Raw genomic sequence first — 20,550 nt, 5'->3', positions numbered from 1 at the left:
GCTACCCAATGCTGTACTGTGAAGTAAAGATGCCCCTTCTTCCAGGACACAGCCCTGGGCCAGGACACATGGCTGGGCAAGAATCTCAGCCCCATTCCCCTCAGCCAGGTGCCTTTTTGCCTTGCCCCTGAAAATCTTTTCATTGATTTTCACCAGATACCAGATACAAGGGATTAAGGTATCCTGCTCCTTCCCACCCTCAGGTTCCATGACCCTAATATCTCTCCTCCAAGGCTCTTGTGCATGGAGCTGAACTTACAGCTTTGGGGGCCAGTCCACTAAGACCTGACGGGAACTGGACGAACACACCGTAGTCCTTGATGCTCTTCACAAAACCGATGAGCAGCATCCCAGGATGGATTTCTGCGAAGCTCTTAGGATCCTGGCCACCCTCCACAGTGGACACCAAAGCTGGCTTCCTACAAAGGAGCTAATGGCACTTCATCAAGGAATGTTCCAGAAAGGGCAGATTAAATATCCATCTCTCCATCTCCTTCTTCCACTCTACACACTCAGCTGCTACAATGATTCTCTCAGCATGCACACTAGCAGCATTAGCATCACCTGGAATTTGTTAGAAATGCAAACTCCTAGGGCGCCTGGGTGGCTCAGTCGTTAAGCGTCTGCCTTCAGCTCAGGTCATGATCCCAGGGTCCTGGGATCGAGTCCCACATCGGGCTCCCTGATTGGCAGGAAGCCTGCTTCTCCCTCTCCCACTCCCCCTGCTTGTGTTCCTGCTCTCGCTATTTCTCTCTCTGTCAAATAAATAAAATCTTCAAAAAAAAAAAAAAAATGCAAACTCCTAAGCACTGTCCCAGACCTAAAGAATTATAAACTCTGGGGTGGGGCCCAGCAAGCTGTGTAAACAAGGCCTCCAGGTGATTCTGACACACACTCAAGTTTAAGAACCAGTGTTTTTCCTTTCCCTATTAATTCATCCCCAGATTACTGAAGAGGACCAAAAAGAGACTGGTTCATCCCTGCGGTTTGGCAGCTGGACCATGGTCGGTCCACAATCTTCACACTAACCAACTCTATCCCACCTCCTCTGTCTTCACTCTACGGAGATTTTATTTTACATTCTGTGAGAAAGAGGCAGTTTTCTCCTTCGAAGTGTGCACACCAAGACCAAAGGGAAACTTGGAGCCCCATGGGGGTAGGGGGGCGGTTGGGAAGGACGACAACAGCTGCCTATTAATTGTTCCAGCTCAAGGACTAAGCACTGTCTGAGAAGGCAAGATGTGCTACTGGAAATATCCCGCTGGACCTGGCAGGCCACTTTGCCCCCTCTCCAACATCCTGGACTCCCACTCTGCCCTGACCAGCATCTGCTGGTAGGACTTCAATCCTCTTACTTTCCACTAGGGGAAGACAGGGAAAGTACAGTCTGGTCACCAGTTTGGTTTTATGGGGTTATTTCTGAAGTCAAATAACTGACTTTTTTCCATGGAGTTTCCACTTAAGAGCAGAGCCTGACCCAGAGTCTTCCCCCAGGTCCCACGGCTCACCAGATACCAGTAAAGGATACGACACGTCCCTCACTCTGGCTCAGACAAAGTACTCTGTGAAGGGCGTCACCAGCCTGGAGCCAGTGATACAACAGAGGGCCATTGGCAACGTGGTCCGACAGATGAGGTGTGGGGAGGAAAGCAGGGATGTTGTGGGGCAGGACAGCCACCTCCAGCCCATCTTTGGTCTTCTCTAAAACCTTCACATCCACCAACTACTCAGGAAGAGAAAGACAAAAAATTGTACTTGTCTTGAGCAGACAGCAACCACATCTGGCTCAGGCTAAGATCAGAGGTATCGAGTCCCAGCATCACTGAGGGGTCAAGATCAGAGAAGGAGCTTTCTTCCAAACCCCACACAACTGCCCCCAAAGACCCGGCAGGCACTCACGCACACACACATCAGGACCCATTTGCGTGCTCACGTCACTCCTCTCCCAAGTCCCTCCACTGAGTCCCAGGGGAAAGACAGTCTTGCAGGCTGGTCCTAGAGACCAGAGAGGAAAGAGGACAGCATATACTGCTGAACAGCCATACGAGAATGGTGCTTTCCTTTCCTGGACAGCTTCCATTTGCTCTGACACACAGAAAGAACCCTCTTTCAAGACCCTCAATTCTCTCTAGCCCCAGAACCTTACCTAGCTACTTTGATCTTTCCCTCCACGGGTCCCAGGGCCCCACATGTCAGTGGCACCCCACTTTCTGCCACTGTCAACTAAAATAGCTTGTCTGGAGAAGTCCAGGTACCTGTCCAAGACTAACAGTCCTTCTTTTCTTCTGACTGTGTCCCGGAGGCTCTTTCTTTCGATCACCCAACAGCTTGAAGGACAAAAGCATCCTCTCTTTGGATGGCTCACAGTTCAGCACCACAACCTTCACCACCTAGTGAGAAACCACACTGGCCTGGCTAACTCTTCCCTGCAGGCCAGTCAGGCCCCAGAGAGAGCTGCCCTCCACGAGCACTGCAGAGGGAGATGCACCTAGACCTGGGATCAGATCAGGAGGCAGCGGAAAGCAATGTACTGAAAGATACGCAGAATCCCCCTATGTCAGCCTTTTGCATGAAAGGAAAACATGAGTAAGTTTTTGGTACAACCCCAAGCTTTCAAAACTTACTTTTCCTAGATAGACCCAGACTCACTAGTTTTACGGCACTGCCACCTTGTGGTGACAGTGACCTGAGAACAACTTCTGATGTGAGGAACACGAGCATGTTTGTTGTAGGTAAAGACTAATTCATTTCTTCCAGGTTGTGGGGCTGAGGTCCCTTAGTGTGCCAGCTTCTGCTGAACCCCCTTGAGGGTTTCTCTTGGTTCTGTTCCACATCTCTCCACCTCGCTGGCTCAAACCCACTGCCCTATATGCGCGGTCCTTATCCCTTAAAAAGTAGTCCTCCCACTACTCTGTCAAATCCGTGTTCATGGGGTCACCAAGGACATGGGTCTGTCCCAGGAAAGGGTTACCTGGCCAGCATAAAAGACCCTCTCTGGGTCAGGGACATACTCGGCACTGAGCTCATGCTTAGGCACCAGTCCCTGCACATCGTTGTAGAACTTCACAATGCAGCCATAGTCCTTGACCCTGAGGATGAAGCCATGTGTCTGCAGACCAGGCTTGGCATCGGCATAGCAGGTAATGGCAGGCAGATTAGACTCAATTAGGGTTTTCTTCAGGGTCATCATCAGCTTTTTGGCTTCAGGATCACAAAGCAAAACCTAGGGGAAGGATAACGGTTGTCATCAAGTTACCCATTATCAAGAAAGCCACTGGACTGGTCTCTGCGACCTCTGAACCCAAAGGCCAGGGTCCATCCCTAAGAACCTATCTCTTTCCCTCTGAGAATAATCTCAGCCGTAGATCCTCCCTGTTCCCTGCTGGATGACAATCTGGGGAGTAGTCACCTATTTCAAAAGTACTTCTTCCTGTACGTTTGTTCCCTCCTGGGCCTGCATCAACACTCACCATGTCCCTGCACCTCCACAGAGTCCTGTGTCAGTTACTTCACCACTGCCTCAGCTCCTCCCAGACCATGTGCATCTCGTGTAATAGAATGAACAACCGAGCCAATTTACCACCTCGGTACTATTGCGTATTAGCTATTAACTAAGACTGAGGGCGCCTGGGTGGCTCAGTTGGTTAAGCGTCTGCCTTCGGCTCAGGTCATGATCCCAGGGTCCTGGGATGGAGGCCCACATCGGGCTCCCTGCTCGGCAAGGAGCCTGCTCCTCCCCCTCCCTCTGCTTCTCCCCCTGCTCATGCTCTATCTCTGTGTCTCGAATAAAAAAAAAAAAAAAAAATACATTTTAACTAAGATTGAGAGATCCAACCATCTCTCATCCCTCAGGTCATCTACCATCTCTCATCCCTCAGGTCATCTCCTTGAGGGCAGAGAAATTCCTTTATTTTTAACTTCCTGACTCTAGTACTATAAAATTTTGCACCAATGGGTGAGATCAGTATCTTTCTTGACTCAATAATAAAATAAAATGAAAAGAAGAAAATCTAACATTGTGAGTGCCTGCACACACCAGGCCTTGTATTAAGCACTGTGTATCACATTTAATCTTCACAACTCTGTGAAGCTTCTCTTGGGATTCAAAACTTTGTTATAAACCACTCAAGTTTTGGCAGCTTAGTCTTATATTTCTGTGCCTGACACAGCCCTTGCTCCTCTTTAAATCCTTTCCAGTTCAAGGACCACCTCTGCCAGAAATCTAGAAGACATTATTGTCATATAGACCTGAATGTGAAAACTGGTTCTGCCATGTATTAGCTGTGTGACTTTGGGCAAGCTGTGTGACTTCACTTTCCTAAGCTTTAATTTCCCCACCTGCAAAATGAGGGTAACAGTACTTACTTTATGGGGTCGTTTTAAGGATTAAATGACATAATGCATGTCATGGGCCTAGGATAGCAACTGGCACAAAATACATGTTACACGGTGGTCGCTACTGATACCACCAATGATTCTTGCTGGCCCAGCCCACCCTCGCCTCCCCTTTGAGATATGACCATAGCATAGAGCCTGCACTAAACTATGTGACAAAAGGTCACACAGTGGCCTGCTCTCTTCACGTATGAATATTTTAACTCTCAATTATATCACACAACTCTCAAGGGCAGAGACCCAGTTTTCTCTTCTCAATGCCAGACACATACCATAGATGTTATATGGTCATTCTATGGAAAAAGGCAGAAACTTCAGCTGAGAAGCACTGCTCTCTTCCCATCTGGCTTAAACCCCAACGAGACCCTTCCGGAGGCTCACCCGGCACTTGACCTCATTCCCAATGTGGTACTTCTTCTCTGGATTCTTCATCAGGATGTCGGCCAGGTGCATGGGAGGTATCAAGCCCTTGATTTGCTCGCCCACCTTCACCAGCATCCCGTATGGCTTTATGGTCAGCACTGTGCCCTAGGGAATCCCAAGAAAAGATGCCATCATACCTCAAGAATGGCTTTTTTCCTCCACCTCTTACAACAAAACAGGTCACATCTCTCTTTTGAAGCCCAGTTTCCCAGGCTAACTGCCTGTTATTCCAGATGTCATGGGGTAAAGCACACACCCCACACTGATTTGAATGCAGTCTGGTTTGTTTACGGGAAACTGCACATCTTTTTGTGGAAGCATGTTCTATCTACCTCACAAGCACGTTCTCTGAAGGTGACTCTGTCTCCTAAGGAACAAACTCTACATATAAAGGAGATCTGCTCAACTGGGGCTAAATGGTTGGACACGAAAGGCAACTGTAAGTGACCTCTTACTAACATCCCAGGAGTTCAATTATCATAGAACTAACTTTTGCCCAAATCTAATAAACACCATCAAATCCCAGGATTTACAAACTACTAACTCTGTGTATTTGGGTGATGCTATTAAGACCTTATCTTGCAATTAATTACGTTACCCAAGAGAAGAAAAAGAAACTCCCATTAAGAGGCAGAGGTAAGGAACGTGACTTTAAATGTGTTCAGTGAGAACTAATGAGCGGCCAGTTAACTAGCGAACTAAAGAATGTCTGAAGGTGAAAGAGTATCTAATTATATGCTTGAGTCTTACCTTTACCAATGCCCCAGGTTTGATGTCATGATATCTAAGGTACTGAGCTTCAATAATGGACCTAGAACAAAAAGAAAATACAAGATTAAATAAGCCAGGGCAGAGGCTACCTAAAATTCAGGGCTCCCAAAATCATGCTGGCAAGAAAGAAAACCCTCACCGAGTCAGGCCAGGAGAAACTGTGACCATACATCCCTAGAGAAGCACACTTCTATAGTCCCACATGTGTCAATAACAGACTTACGTCCTCAGAGAGAGCAAGGCCAGCTCATCCATTTGGCTGTAATCGATGATTCTACACTTGTGAGTGTTCCCCGGCTTGAAGGCCTCAGCATTGAAGATGTTCTTAGAATCGGAGAGATGGCTGAGCTACAAAATACCAAGTGATTAAGGGCAAGCCAGACACAGTAAATCTGAGGCAATCAGACATGAAAGCACACTGACACATTTATCACCTACCATAAAAACACTACTAATCGCCTGTTAAAAAATTCCTCTAACTAAAACATTGCTCTTTACAGTCATAGAATATAAGGTCAGAGAAAGTCTAGATCATGGGTCTGTAAACTATAGCTCATGAGTCAGTGCCTATTTTTGCAATAAAAGTTTTTACTAGAACACAGCCATACCCCTTCATTTACGTACGTTCTATGGCCGCTTTCTGACTACAACAACAGAGCTGAGTAGTTAGGTCAGAGATCGTATGGCCCGCAAACCTGAAATATTTACTATGTGGCCCTTTAAAACCCTTTGCCAAGCTCTGGTGTAGATCTTAATTCATTCTTGTACCTACCATCGACCAGGGATCAAAGTAAGTCAAATTAATCCTAAAGAATTCTAATAGAACAGATAGACATTGGTCTAACCCCTCTGCAGAGTCTGCCACACTTGGGGATATTCAAAAATAGGAAACTAATACAAGGGATGTAAAAAACAGAAAAGGACCCATGTGTCCCCAAAGTCCTTCTAGTGATAAGATCCTGATGAAACAAAGAGCGCCTCCTCACCCGGGCATAGGCCAGCGCCCCATCCTTCAGCCTGAAGGTGGCCCCGGCCTTGCTGAAAAAGCTCTGGACAGGAACCTCATCCAGCACAGCTCCCAGGTGCTGGCAAGAGAGCCGAGTGAGTGAGCGCCCTGGCTGCAGGAAGACGGGACGCAGGCTCAGCCGCACAGCCCTGGTCCGAGGATGGACAGAGAGAACACAGGCCCTTACCTAGACAAGGGAAAGAGAATCATGAGCAGGAGGAGGCACACAGAAGATAAGGCCCTCAGAGCTGACTTTTGGAGGTCAAGACTCCACATGTGCTGCCCAGGTTATGGATGTAAGTAGTAATATCAGCTTGTGCAATCAAGGAGCATGTGGAAAATTCAAACAAAATGCCCCAGAGGAACTGTGTCTGACTAAAACAATGCTTACTCAAGGCCAGGAAAACATACCAGGGTCCCCTCAACACCATGAGGCTAATAACGCATACACAACAGAAGCCACGTACCGGCATCACTAGATCAGAGGCCTGTCTGAAACACACCAGAAACAGCCTGCCCTGATCACAAGGTTACAGCAGGTAAAACATCTGCACTTTGTACACAAATACGATTGTATCGCTTCTCGGCTTTTTGGCTAAGATCAAGTGTAGTACACAAATATGATTGTAAGGAGAAAAAGTTACTAGAAAAAAGTTCACCAAACAGTTAATATTATCACTAAGTGCTGGGAAAGCTTGTTTAGCTAAAAAACATGTCTCTATAGACTCCAATAGAATATATTACTGTTAAAAACAAAAAAAAGAAAAGAAAAAAATCATTTTAGGATTCCTTTTAAAACTCTGAATAACATATATTGGGACTTTCTTCCCAAATATTCACGATCACTGCAGAAAACTTGGGTATTTAGATAAGTGAAGAAAAATCAGCCACAGTCCATCATTATTAACACTTGACTGTGTATAATGTTCCAATATTTTTTTTTTAATTTTTTTTTAAGATTTTATTTATTTGCGAGAGAGAGAATGAGAGACAGAGAGCATGAGAGGGAGGCGGGTCAGAGGGAGAAGCAGACTCCCTGCTGAGCAGGGAGCCTGATGCGGGACTCGATCCCGGGACTCCGGGATCATGACCTGAGCCGAAGGCAGTTGCTTAACCAACTGAGCCACCCAGGCGCCCCTATAATGTTCCAATATTTTAACCAGGTGTACCATTAAAAAATTTTTTAGGGCCGCCTTGGTGGCTCAATCAGCTAAGCATGTGCCTTCAGCTCGGGTCATGATCTCAGGGTCCTGGGACTGAGCCCTGCATCGGGCTCCTGCTCAGCGGGGAGTCTGCTTCTCCCTCTCCCTCTGCCCTCCCCTGCTCATGCACACACACATGCTCTCTCTCTCCCTAATGAATAAATAAAATCTTTAAAAATTTTTTTAAAAATAAAAATATTTTTTCAGAGCACCTAGGTGTCTCAGTTGGTTGAGTGTCCGACTCTTCATTTCGGCTAAGGTCATTTTAGAGTCATGAGATAGAGTCCCACATTGGGCTCCACACTCAGCTTGAGATTCTCTCTCCCTCTCCCTCTGCCCCTCCCCCAGCTCATGCTCACACATGCACACATTCCCTCTCTCTCTCTCTAAAATACATAAGTAAAATCTTTATTTTAAAATAATTTTTTTTCAAAGTTGGACCTACTCTACCCATAGCACTTTTTTTTTTTTTTAGCGAGATAGCGAGAGCAGGAACACAAGCAGGGGGAGTGGGAGAGGGAGAAGCAGGCTTCCCGTGGAGCAGGGAGCCCGATGTGGGGCTCGATGTGGGGCTCGATCCCAGAACCCTGGGATCATGACCTGAGCCGAAGGCAGACGCTTAACGACTGAGCCACCCAGGTGCCCCCCATAGCACTTTTAAACCATATTTTTCTAATTAAACATATATTTTGTTCTTTTACATTACATATTCTTCTTAAACACCTTAAATGATAACAGCAAAAGATTCACTACCCACCCCCCCAAAACCAAACTATATAAAAGAATTACAAACTACAAGTTACCTTCTTTTTCACAGATTCCCTTCTCTAATCTCAGTGCACAGAAGTAACCACCGTGGCTTCCTGTGATCCTTCCAAAACACATTTCATTCCCCTCACTGCCTCTAACACCTGTACACACGCAGCCCTAGGATCTGCTCACAGCTAGCTGCAATACTGGACAGCTGTTTGGGACACAACGGAATCAAGAAAAATTTCTTACTGTTTGATTTGAGAAATATGTTCCAGCTTTCTTGGGATCCAGGTGCATTAAGTCGACCAGGCCAGTGAAGAATGAGAGGAAGTTTAGGGTAAGGCCAACTGGAGTCACCTAGAAATAAATGGAACAAGAAGGAACCAAGAATGTGAGACACGGTTCATACGAAACCCTCACTGCCACATCTCCCCCAACTGTGTATCTCTCCTCCCCCAACTGTGTATCTCTCCTCCCCCAACTGTGCATCTCTCCTCCCCCCCCATTAAGTGGCAGGACAACTCCCAGTAGCTCACCTCCCTTCTGGCCTGAGAGGCATCAATCCTGCCACCCTTGAGGTTTCCCAATTCATTTACACAAGGATCCTTGGGGAACTGCCAGCCTGACAACCTGGACAAATTATTGCTAACTTGATGATCTGCCCAGACTAAGAAGGCAAAACCCTAATCCTGGCAAAAGGGAGATGCTGACCATGCTGATTCGCCCTACAGAGCCCCCCAAAAGCTAAGGAATGAGAGGCAAGAAGCACCTCAAAAGAGAGCAATGAGGCAGATGACTGAATTCAGGGAATCAAAATTAAACCCCCAGGTCCTCTCCTCAAACTATAGGGTCTACGCCTCTCCTACCTCCACAGAAAATGAGAGTTATTCTCTAGGAAACCTGTATGAGACTCAAAAGACAGGGAGAGTGCAAACCCTGAAAATGTAGGTTAAGAAAAATTCTAAATATCATACAGATATAGATATGAAGACATCGAAGCCCTCTCTCACCTAGCTCTCAGCCAGCCAGGATTATACCCTCCTGAGGAGAGATTAATAGATCCTTTCTAGAGAAGACGTATAATGATGACATTTGGAGCTGCTCAAAGTCCGCTAGCTCCTGATCCTGACAGTGAAGTCAGCCAGTCAACAAGCCCCACCCAACCAGACACACAAAGTTTTTTAGCACCTCACTCATAAAATGGCAGTCAAAACAAAAATTCAATAGAGTACAAAGTTAAAATTGAGAGACTCTCCCAGAAGGTAGGATATAGACAAATACATGCACATACCCAAACAAAGGCGAGATGAAAAAATAAGAAAATTAGAAAACTGAAACATTAAGACCAACATCAGCTGGAGTTCAAGAGAAAAAAGAGGAAATTATATTTAAAAAATAAAAAAGTCCAATAAGGGGCTAGTATCCATAATATATAAAGAAATCTTACAATTTAACAATAAAAGGACAACCTAATTTTAAAACGGACAAAGGACTTTTGAATAGGTATTTCTCCAAAGAAGATATACAAATGGTCATAACACAACCGGCACATGAAAAGATGCTCAATATTGCTAATCATTAGAGAAATGTAAATCAAAATCACAAGGAGATACCACTTCACACCCACTAGGATGGCTATAATAAAAAGCGTAGTAACAGCTGTGTGTGAAAATGGGAAGGAACCAGAACCCTTAATTGCTGGTGGGAATGTAAAGCAGTGCCGCCACTTAGGCTGTTCCTCTAAAAAGTCAGTTACCATATGACCAGCAATCGCGTTCCTAAGTATACGCCCAAGAGAAATAACAACTTATATCCACACAGAAACTTACACACCAATTTCATAGCAGCATTACTCATAATAGCCCAGAGTGGAAACAACCCAAATGTCCACTAACTGATGAATGGAGAAACAAAATGTGTCATCTCCACAATATGGAACAGTATTCAGCCATAAAAAGGAATGAATCCCATGCTACATCATGCTACAACATGGATGAACCTTGAAAACATGCTAAGTGAAAGAAGCCAGAAACAAAAGGCCACATATTGTATGATTGCATTTATATGAAATATCCAGAATAGACAAATCTAGAGACAAAAAGTACACCCAGGGGAGTAAGAGAGGGAGAGATGGAAAGTGACCACCAATGTGTACAGGATTTCTTTCTGGGGTGATGAAAATGTTCTGGAATCAAACAGCTGCACACCTTTGTGAATACACTAAAAAATCACTGAGTTATACATTTTTAAAGGAGTGAATCTTCCTATATGTGAATTACATGTCAATTTGAAAATAGAAAAAAAACCAATAATATAAGAGGTTTTCTCAGAATTGAAAGATCTGCATTTCTGGATTGTAGGACAAATACATGGAGAGAGATCCACACCAAAACACATCATCATGAAATCTTAAAAGGAATAACAATAATCTTTTTTTTTTAAAGATTTTATTTATTTGTCAGAGAGAGAGAGAGAGCATGCACAAGCAGGGGGGAACAGCAGGTAGAGGGAGAAGCAGGCTCCCCGCCGAGCAAGGAGCCTGATGTGTCCTGGGATCATGATCTGAGCTGAAGGCAGATGCCCAACTGACTGAGCCACCCAGGCGTCCCAAGAATAAAATTCTTGAACTCTTTTTTTTTTAATTAAGACCTTTATTATTGGGTGCTTGCCGTTTGTTGATTTTTTTGAAAAAATCAAGTTGTAAACTTTTATTACAAATTAAAAATGAGGTTCTTAAAAATCAAATTCTTGAACTCTTCTAAGGGGCGCCTGGATGGCTCAGTCGACGGAGCATCTGACTCTTGCTTTTAGCTCAGGTCATGATCTTGGGGTTGTAGGACTGAGCCCCAAGTTGGGCTTTGCACTCAGTGGGGAGTCTGCAGGAGATTCTCTCTTTCTCCCTCTCCCTTTGCACCTCCCCCTGCTTGCACTCTCTCTCTCTAAAATAAATAAATAAATCTTAAAAAAAAAAAATTCTTGAACTCTTCCAAAAAGAAGAAACATATATAAGAAAGAGACACCAAAGGAGCACCAGACTTTTTAAGAACAGTAGAGGCCAGATAACAGCTCTTCAAGATTCTCAGTTATTTTTGACAAAGAATTCTAATCCTAGCTTTCCTACCAATCACATGTGAGTGTAGAATAAAGATATTTTCAGACATACTAGGTGTGCAGAAAAGAGGTAACAAAGCAAGACCCAGAATATGATCCTTAGAAAAGCCTGCTGACAAGGTTGGCCATTGGCTGGTGGCTGAAAATTTAGATTTTAGGAGGGTTCCCACAACTCTCAGGACCAAATGGCTCTCAGCTGAACTGTTTGTGTCAACAATATGGAATCTGGAATTTTGGTACATGTCAGGAGGAGGGTACCTACATGACCAGCCCCAGTAAAAACCCTCGGGCACTGAGTCTCTCATGAGCTTCCCAAATCGACAGTTCTACCCTTGTGACTCCACTGGGAGCAAGGACTCTTGGAAAGTTGTGCTCCAAGTGCTTTTTCCCTTTGCTGATTTTGCTTTGCTTCCTTGCACTGTAATAAGCCATAGTCATGAGTGTCACTATATGCTGAGTCCTCTGAGAGCTTCTAGCGCCACCAGCAAAACTGGGAGTGGTCCTGGGGATCCCCAACACCCTAGGTCAGGAAATAAACCTCCTGTGTACCTTACCAAGGATGGTTCTGGAGAATGTGCCACACTAAAATGAGTAAACCAAAAAAGGGGAATATGTGGAATCAAAGACGACTCCAATATAGGAGAAAGAGGGGAAGGTCCAGGATGACAGAGAAAGGAAGTCCTAGGATATTAGCTCTACAGGAGTCCTACCAGAGCAACCAGTCTAGACGGGAGGAGGATAAGAGGAAAAAGGGCTCTAGGTGGTTAAAAAAAAAGTAACTAAGGTTTAAACAAACACCTTTATGGAAAATTGTGGTATGAAGAAAATAACTACAAGATGTATTAAGCGGGACACCTGGGTGGCTCAGTTGGTTAAGTGTCTGCCTTCGGCTTGGGTCATGATCCCAGGGTCCTGGGATTGAGCCCCATGTCAGGCTCCCTGTTCTACAGGGAGAGCCTGCTTCTCCCTCTCCCTCTGCCTGCCGCTCCCCTGCTTGTGCTCTGTCAAACAAATAAATAAAATCTTAAAAAAAAAAAAAAAGATGTATTAAGAAATAGTCATAGGCAGGAAGAGAATTTGGTAAATGACAAAAACGAAGGTGTCTGAGTGCCTCAGTCAGTTAAACAACTGCCTTTGGCTCAGATCATGATCTCGGGGTCCTGGGATAGAGCCCCACATTGGGCTCCCTGCTTCTTGGGAAGTCTGTTTCTCCTTCTCCCTCCCCCCTGCTCATGCTCTCTAATAAATAAATAAAATCTTTAAAAAAAAAAAAAAGCTGATTATCAGCTCCAAGGATAAAGCTGTTTGAGAAACAATCATAGTACATTACCTAGCTCAGCAGTAAATAATATTTACATAACTATAATTTAAACTAATAATAGTAATAACCATAATAATTTAAATAACGATTTAACAAAAAATTTAATATACCTCTGTTAGGAGGGTGGAGGAAGGAAAGGGAAAATTAAGAAAGCCAAATATTCATCTACTATGATAAGAAGTTAACACTCAATGCCTAAAATCGATAAACCAAGAGATACCAGCAAAAGCTTATTGCTTAGAAATACAGAGGTAAATTTCCAAAGATATAAGAGTTAAAGATGGAGTTAGAAGAGATGAGATAGTTCTTTGTTATAGAAGTCTTTTAATGCTATTTGACTTTCTTGGGGTGCCTGGCTGGCGCAGTGGGTTAAGCATCCAACTCTTGATTTCAGCTCAGATTGTGATTTCAGGGCCCTAAGATCGAGCTCTGCATTGGCTCTGCACTCAGCATGGAGTCTGCTTGAGATTCTCTTCTCCCTCTATCCCTCCCCACTCTCTAAAATAAATAAAATCTTTTAAAAAAGAAAAAACTGTTTGACCTTTTCAATCAGCACTGTCCAAAAGAAACATAATCCATATGTAACTATGTAATTAAGCTCTCTAGCAGTCATTTTAAAAACTACAAAGAAAGAAATGAAAATTATTTTAATAACAGTTTAACCCAATACATCCAAAATATTATCATTTCAACATATGGCAATGGCTACATTTCAAGTGTGTAATAAGCCACAAGTGACCAATGTCTACCCTATCGGGCAGCACAAGGTTAGACTGTGCACATGTACCACTTCAGCAGAAATTATCTCTGTTTTAGAAAATAGTAATGACAGGGCGCCTGGGTGGTTCAGATGGCTAAGCGTCTGCCTTCAGCTCAGGTCATGATTTCAGGGTCCTGGATTGAATCCCACATCAGTCTCCTTGCTTAGCAGGGAGCCTGCTTCTCCCTCTACCTGCCACTCCCCCTGTTTGTACTCTCCCTCTCTTTCTCTCTCTCTGACAAATAAATAAATAAATAAAATCTTTAAAAAAGAAAATAGTAATGACAATGAATGGCTTACCTTCTGTACCTGGGCTTTGACCACCAGTCCTGGTAGCAAGTTATTAAGGGTCCAGTTTTGCTCCTCAGTAGCAATGGCAGTAGAAACATCAGAATGACCAATAGACAAACCAACAACTCCTCCATTGCCTTTCATCTCTTCAATGATGCAGTTCAGGTACTGACCCACCTTCAGTGTAGCACCTGCAAGCCCCAGCCCCAGCCCCCAAAAGGAAAAATACCTTCATGAGAAGGGCTCTTAACTTGGGTTAAGTCTACCTGCCCAATTACCATGTAATACCCATGTTCCCAATCTCTTAGGGACCAACTACAAGAGGGGAATAAAGTGACCCTGACAGATCTGGAATCAACAGCGTTTAAAAATATGAAAATCTCAACAAGGCAGGAAGAGTGCTGCAGGGGCCCTAGGGGCCCAAATTTCAGTGGAATATTCTAGGTGAGAAAAAGTGAAACTGGTCCATTGGATCTTAGATCCTGTTACTCACTGGTCCTTCACACATATTCCCTTTTCTATCAGCTAGGATTAACGCTGATTTTGGCAAAGCCAAAGAGCCTTTGGGGTCACCATTCTGTCATTTTACTCACCAAATGGTATTTACACATAATGCCTCACTACCATGCACTGGCCCCTCTTCTTCCTCTCACCTTTGTTCTTCTGTCGGATATACTCCTGGGCTTTCTGCAGTGGCAGAAAGGCTCTGGCCCCACAAACACCAATGTCCACTAGGTAGCCATGGTCTTCCAGGCTGGACACAGTGCCTGTGAGCAGCTGGAGGAAGTGAAAGCATTCTGAAGTTCAAAAGTCAGAGTTCAAAAGTTCAAAGGTAATGGGTCACACAACAAAAATCCACTACCAAACATGAATGTTCCCACCATCAATCTTGACACATCATCCCACAATCCTCCCCCAAGCCCACCCCCAACAACTTTGGTCCCACTCAAGGATAGAAAAGGGAAAGACATCAACTTTAATTCTCCTAGGCCTTAAGGGATCTTATGGTTTCCAGACAGTGAGAAGTGTTATATACATAGTTGAATGGAATGAAAAAGAGGGGTTTCTCCCCTGGAGAATTTTCAAAAGATAGGAAAGACTATTGTTACACAAAGAGGAGTAAACCAGATTGCCCTGCAAGGTCACTCCCAGAGCCATGACTAATCCAGAACTACTCTTTTAGCTGTCACCATGTCTTTTCTAAGCGCCTCCAAGACTTCAAAAACAGAAAAAAAAAAATCTTGCTAACCTCCTTTACATTTCATGGGAAGCAGTGTGAAATTCAAATCTGGCTCTTACCATTTAGTCCTTTGCAAGTCATAAACCTTTCTGAGTCCATTTTCCCAAATGTATAAGAGGAATATCTATCTACCTCACGGTGTTGCTGTGAGAATTTCTTCAGATGAAATGTCTAAAACAGCACCTGCCAAACAGCAGGCTCTTTTGACACTTGTCAATTTCCTGCAACTTGGCTTACTTCTATTCCCCTTTCTAGCCAGCTTTCAGGTCCTATCCCAAACTTATAACTAAAAGTTAAAAGGTCATACTGGGGCATCTGAGTGGCTCAGTCGTTAAGCGTCTGCCTTCGGCTCAGGTCATGATCCCAGGATCCTGGGATCAAGCCCCGCATTGGGCTCCCTGCTCCACGGGAAGCCTGCTTCTCCCTCTTCCACTCCCCCTGCTTGTGTTCCCTCTCTTGCTGTCTCTCTCTCTCTTTCAAATAAATAAATAAGGGGCGCCTGGGTGGCTCAGATGGTTAAGCGTCTGCCTTCGGCTCAGGTCATGATCCCAGGGTCCTGGGATCGAGTCCCGCATTGGGCTCCCTGCTCCTTGGGAGCCTGCTTCTCCCTCTGCCTCTCTGTCTCTCTCTGTCTCTCATGAATAAATAAATAAAATCTTAAAAAAAATAAAATAAAATAAATAAATAAATAAATAAATAAATAAATAAATAAAATCTTAAAAAAAAAAAAAAGATCGTACTCATCTCCTTCCTCTTAATTACAAGAGCACCGAGATGAGTGTGGTTCATATGAGTGTGTTTTATACCTATTGGATGTTGAGACTCAGAGCTAGGACTAATTTCTCCTGAATCTCCATAGGACTAGGTGACACAGTAGTGAGCTATCCATCAGTACAGCTGACAGACTAACTGCTCTATCTACCCTATCTCTTGCTCTCAGAGAGCAGCCCTCAAGCATTCCCCAGAGATGCCAAATAGCCTCTGAAAAAGACTTAATCTGTAAAGAACAAGTCTCGGTAAGCAAGACACTTTGAGGAACTCCTCACTCCTGCTAAGCCTCCTTGGGAGGCATTTTTTTTTATTGGCCACCAGTAAACCTTCCCTTTCTCCCCTCCAAGGTAATGTGATTAGGCTCAAGCCTTCAATTTCCGTTAAGTACCCTAGAAATCTTCCCCTCCCCCCCAGGGAAAGACCCACCCCTGTGTGTAACAGTTAAGCTGAAAGTAAAAGGTGGTCTAGCTACTTCCTAGGAGGCAGGGCAGGAAAAACGCACATTGTCTGATCCTCTTCCCTGGCCCCATACGTACCATGCCAGGCTTCAGGGCCTCAGCACTTAGCACTTTGTTGACATTTTTGGGGTTCAGAGATAACTTGACACTCTTTTTGCCCCTCTCTGTGATACCCACACTGCTCACCACACATCTCACCAGCATCCCAGGTGAGAAGAGTTCAGGCAAGCTGACCAGGTCCTGCATGATACAAATGAGAAAGATCTGATACATACTCCCCCCCCCTGAACCAACATACCACTGCCCAACCCGCGCTCGGTGGTTTCTCATCCTCAGACCCCAAAGAACCCAAACACTGGACGAAGACAGTAACCACTCGCCAAAGGAAGAGGGACCTGTGGCCAAGTCACAGTCTTGGATTTCAGCCTAAGGCCTCCAAAATATATCCAAAGAACAGGCAGATGTAAATGACTTGTCAAGAGTCGTCTGTATTCACGGTCTCCATTTCTTCACCTCCTGCTCGCCCTTCAGCTCACTCTGTGTTCCACCCCTCACCCACCACTTTATCTCCCAATAAAATCACCAGTGATCTTCATGTCACTAAATTCAATAACCCATTTCTCAGTCCTTCTTATATGTGACCTTCAAAAAGCATTTAACACTGGTGGGGGCGCCTGGGTGGCTCAGTCAGTTGAGCGTCTGACTCTTGGTTTCAGCTCTGGTCGTGATCTCAGGGTTGTGGGATTGAGCCCTGCATGGACTCTGTGCTCAGCGGGGAGTCTGCTTGAGATTCCCTCCCTCTCCCTTTGCCCCTCCCCACTGCACACATATATGTGCATGCGTGCGCACGCGCTCGCTCGCTCTCTCTCTCTTTCAAATAAATAAATAAAATCTAAAAAGAAAAAAAATACTTGAGGGTCAATCTTTCTCCAAGGTCAGGATTCACTCAAGGGTCTGTGCTTCAGTCTCTTCTCACTCTTTTTGCTCCTTCTAGGCACCTTCTTCCCTCTTCTTAGCTTCAATTACCACCTATGCAAAACATTCTCACACATGTACGTTTCTAGCCCAGACTACTCTGAATTTCCTGTCTACTGGATGTTTCAACCATTCCTCAAATTCAACAGAGCAAAAAATAAAATCGTGATCGTCTCTCCCAATCCAGGTCCTTTCTCAGGGTTTCTATCTCAGGATGGCAAGGCCGACCATCAAGTCACACACAACAGAAGGTTAGGACTCATGCCCCCTATCCATCAGTGGGCATTGACTTTACTTCCTCAGTAGGTAAACCCTGAACACAGCCTGGCATCAATCTCAGAGCTGGGCTACTACAGTAACCCCCTTAACGGGTCTCTGGGCAACTACATGCCTCTTCCATCTATTCTCTATGCTGTCTACATGTCACCCACCCCAATGAGAACACTTCAAGGGCTTCCCATTGGTTCTAGAATTAAAAACCAATCTTTAACATGGTCTAGCCTTACCCAGCTCTCCTGCCCCATCCCACACCACTCTCCCTTGCTCTCTCTGCTCTAGCCACACTAGCCTTCTCTCTGCCCCATATTGTGCTCCTTCTGTCTGAACACCCTACCTTCTTTACTCTTTAATCTTTACCCAGTACACACTCATGCTTCAGATCTCAGCTCAAGCATCCCTTCCTCAGAGAAGTCTTCCAGACTCCCTGGGCTAAGTCAAAATCCTCTTATTTAAAAAAAAGAAAAAAAAAATTCCCTATTATAAACTCTCATGACACCTTGTGCCTTGACTTTTTAGCACTGAGCAAAGTTGTAATTTTACATCTACTTGTACACCACTTAGGTCCAGTTACAGAGTACATTCAGGTTTCCCTTACCTTCAGAGGTTCTTCTTGAGCCACCTGCTCACTCAGCTTTTTGGTATAGGCATCACAAATTTCAGTTACTTGCACAAAGCCCCGGAGTCCATTGGGGAGACTAATCACCAGTTCCAGTTCATTTACCTCCTTCACACAACCCAAGATCCGCATCCCCTCACAAAGGGACTAGAAGAGAAAAAGTGAAATGGGCACAATAGGGAAAAGAACAACGATTGAGGATGTTAGGGGGACTGGCTTCTAGTCCCAACTCTGACATATAAAAGCTAGAGGAGGGGTGCCTGGGTGGCTCAGTCGTTAGGTGTCTGCCTTTGGCTCAGGTCATGATCCCAGGGTCCTGGGATCAGGCCCCACATCGGGCCCTCTGCTCAGCCAGAAGCCTGCTTCTCCCTCCCTCTCCCACTCCCCCTGCTTGTGTTCCCTCTCTTGCTGTGTCTCTCTCTGTCAAATAAATAAATAAAATCTTTAAAAAAATAAAAAAATAAAAGCTAGAGGAAATATCTGTGCGTATTACATCCATATACTTATCAAATAGCTGACCAAGCACCATAAAACAGCACTACGATACTGGAGGACACTTCTGTCTTTTGCTTTACTCCACACAACCCAAACTCAAATGCCTGACAGGCAGCCAAATGAAGGAAGCAGGCCAGTGGAGAAAACGGCAGTCTGGGGTGTACATGCCAGTCCTGAAGGCACAACCACCACTCAGCTCCATGTGACTCCGAACACGAGGGAGTGCGAGTTTGTGCTATCAGCACTCTCAAATTTTTACAAGAAGCCAGAAGTCACATTTTTATGTGAAATTTCTTCTAATGTTGGCACCAAGTTAAGTAATTATTTTTCTAAGTATCACATAAGACAAACAAAACACTTCTGCAGGCTGAATCTCAATCTTTTCCTTAGGAATCATTTCGTTGGTTTTTTTTTTCTTTTTTACAACACATATCCAAGTTATAATCTAAAAACAAAGAACATTAAAAGACCACTTTACTTCTCCAAGAGAATTTCCATAGCTATGAAATGAAAGAGTAGAAGTAGAAAGGTTTAAAGTTATTGCCAGTTCTAACCTATGAATCTACTAAAACACAAATTTCATTAAGACACAAGCACAAAGAGGGACTCAGCAGCTAAAAAGAAAAACAACACATGATCCCAGGCATTGGTTAATAATCAAAGGTGATAGGGGCACCTGGGTGGCTCAGTCATTAAGCGGCTGCCTTCAGCTCAGGTCATGATCCCAGGGTCCTGGGATCAAGCCCTGCATCGGGCTCCCTGCTCCGCGGGAAGCCTGCTTCTCCCTCTCCCCCCTGCTTGTATTCCCTCTCTCGCTGTGTCTCTCTCTGTCAAATAAATAAATAAAGTCTTTAAAAAAATAATAATAATCAAAGGTGATAATGCTCAATTCTGAGCACAAACTGTAATAATCTCTACTGGGGCGCGCGCACACACACACACATATATACACAAAAGGATTGAAGGAAAAAAGAAAGAGGGAAGAACATATGCAAATGTAAGCAACCCAGGTAGTTTGTTTAGAACAAAATCAAAACGTAACAAACCTCAATATTAAGGATTTCAAACTTCTCTCTTATAGACTTGCTTTCTCTCTTTTCGGTTTTCAACTTTTTTATTTTTGCTGGCCCTTTCTGGCTCTTTTTCCTTTTGGTGGATTCCTCTTCAGTAGAAATCTACAGAGGGGGGATAAAAGATCCAAAAGAATGAAGAGAAACAATCCTGGGCTTTCCCTTAAACTGTCAGGTCACCTTTCACCTTGCTTTGTTACTCCTCCAGCACACTCCACTCCCAGAGTTCCTGTAATTCCTGCTCCAATCCCATCTCTCCCACTCTGTCACCAACATTCCCTTTGCCCAAGGTGGGAGCCCTCTTCATATTTTCAAAAGCCCCTTCACTCCTGTGTTCTTCCTCCCTTGACTGGGATGGACACTGGGGTCCCCACTATGAGAAGCAATTTAGAACAGTGTGTAAAAATGGAAGGTGGAGGGGCGCCTGGGTGGCTCAGTCGGTTAAGTGTCTGCCTTAGGCTCAGGTCATGATCCCAGGGTCCTGGGATAGAGCCCTGCATCAGGCTCCCTGCTCTGTGGGAAGCCTGCTTCTCCCTCTCCCACTCCCCCTACTTGTGTTCCCTCTGTGTTTCTCTCTGTCAAATAAATAAATAAAATCTTTAAAAAAAAAAAA

At 44.5% G+C, this 20,550-nt stretch overlaps 1 protein-coding gene across 2 annotated transcripts in view; it reads right to left on the bottom strand.

Annotated features, from left to right (window-relative positions):
• Positions 1-20,550, bottom strand: part of PDCD11 (programmed cell death 11) — a 46,201-nt gene that overhangs the window by 23,058 nt on the left and 2,593 nt on the right. For both annotated transcript variants that reach the window (XM_035028409.1, XM_035028419.1), the window contains exons 3-16: positions 19,914-20,042; positions 18,352-18,519; positions 16,581-16,742; positions 14,687-14,810; positions 14,043-14,224; positions 8,800-8,907; positions 6,576-6,782; positions 5,813-5,937; positions 5,569-5,629; positions 4,777-4,923; positions 2,972-3,223; positions 2,256-2,390; positions 1,529-1,723; positions 260-430 (exon numbers count right to left, since the gene is read on the bottom strand). In XM_035028409.1, the coding sequence (XP_034884300.1) occupies positions 260-430; positions 1,529-1,723; positions 2,256-2,390; positions 2,972-3,223; positions 4,777-4,923; positions 5,569-5,629; positions 5,813-5,937; positions 6,576-6,782; positions 8,800-8,907; positions 14,043-14,224; positions 14,687-14,810; positions 16,581-16,742; positions 18,352-18,519; positions 19,914-20,042 (2,166 nt within the window). The remainder of the gene's footprint in view (positions 1-259; positions 431-1,528; positions 1,724-2,255; positions 2,391-2,971; positions 3,224-4,776; positions 4,924-5,568; positions 5,630-5,812; positions 5,938-6,575; positions 6,783-8,799; positions 8,908-14,042; positions 14,225-14,686; positions 14,811-16,580; positions 16,743-18,351; positions 18,520-19,913; positions 20,043-20,550) is intronic.

Source organism: Mirounga leonina, unplaced genomic scaffold (genome assembly GCF_011800145.1).
Source record: "Mirounga leonina isolate KUSES-001 unplaced genomic scaffold, KU_Mleo_1.0 Mir_114, whole genome shotgun sequence".
Lineage (NCBI taxonomy): Eukaryota > Metazoa > Chordata > Mammalia > Carnivora > Phocidae > Mirounga > Mirounga leonina.
The sequence above is the reverse complement of the archived record's forward strand: the minus strand, read 5'-3'. Positions and strand labels throughout refer to the sequence as shown.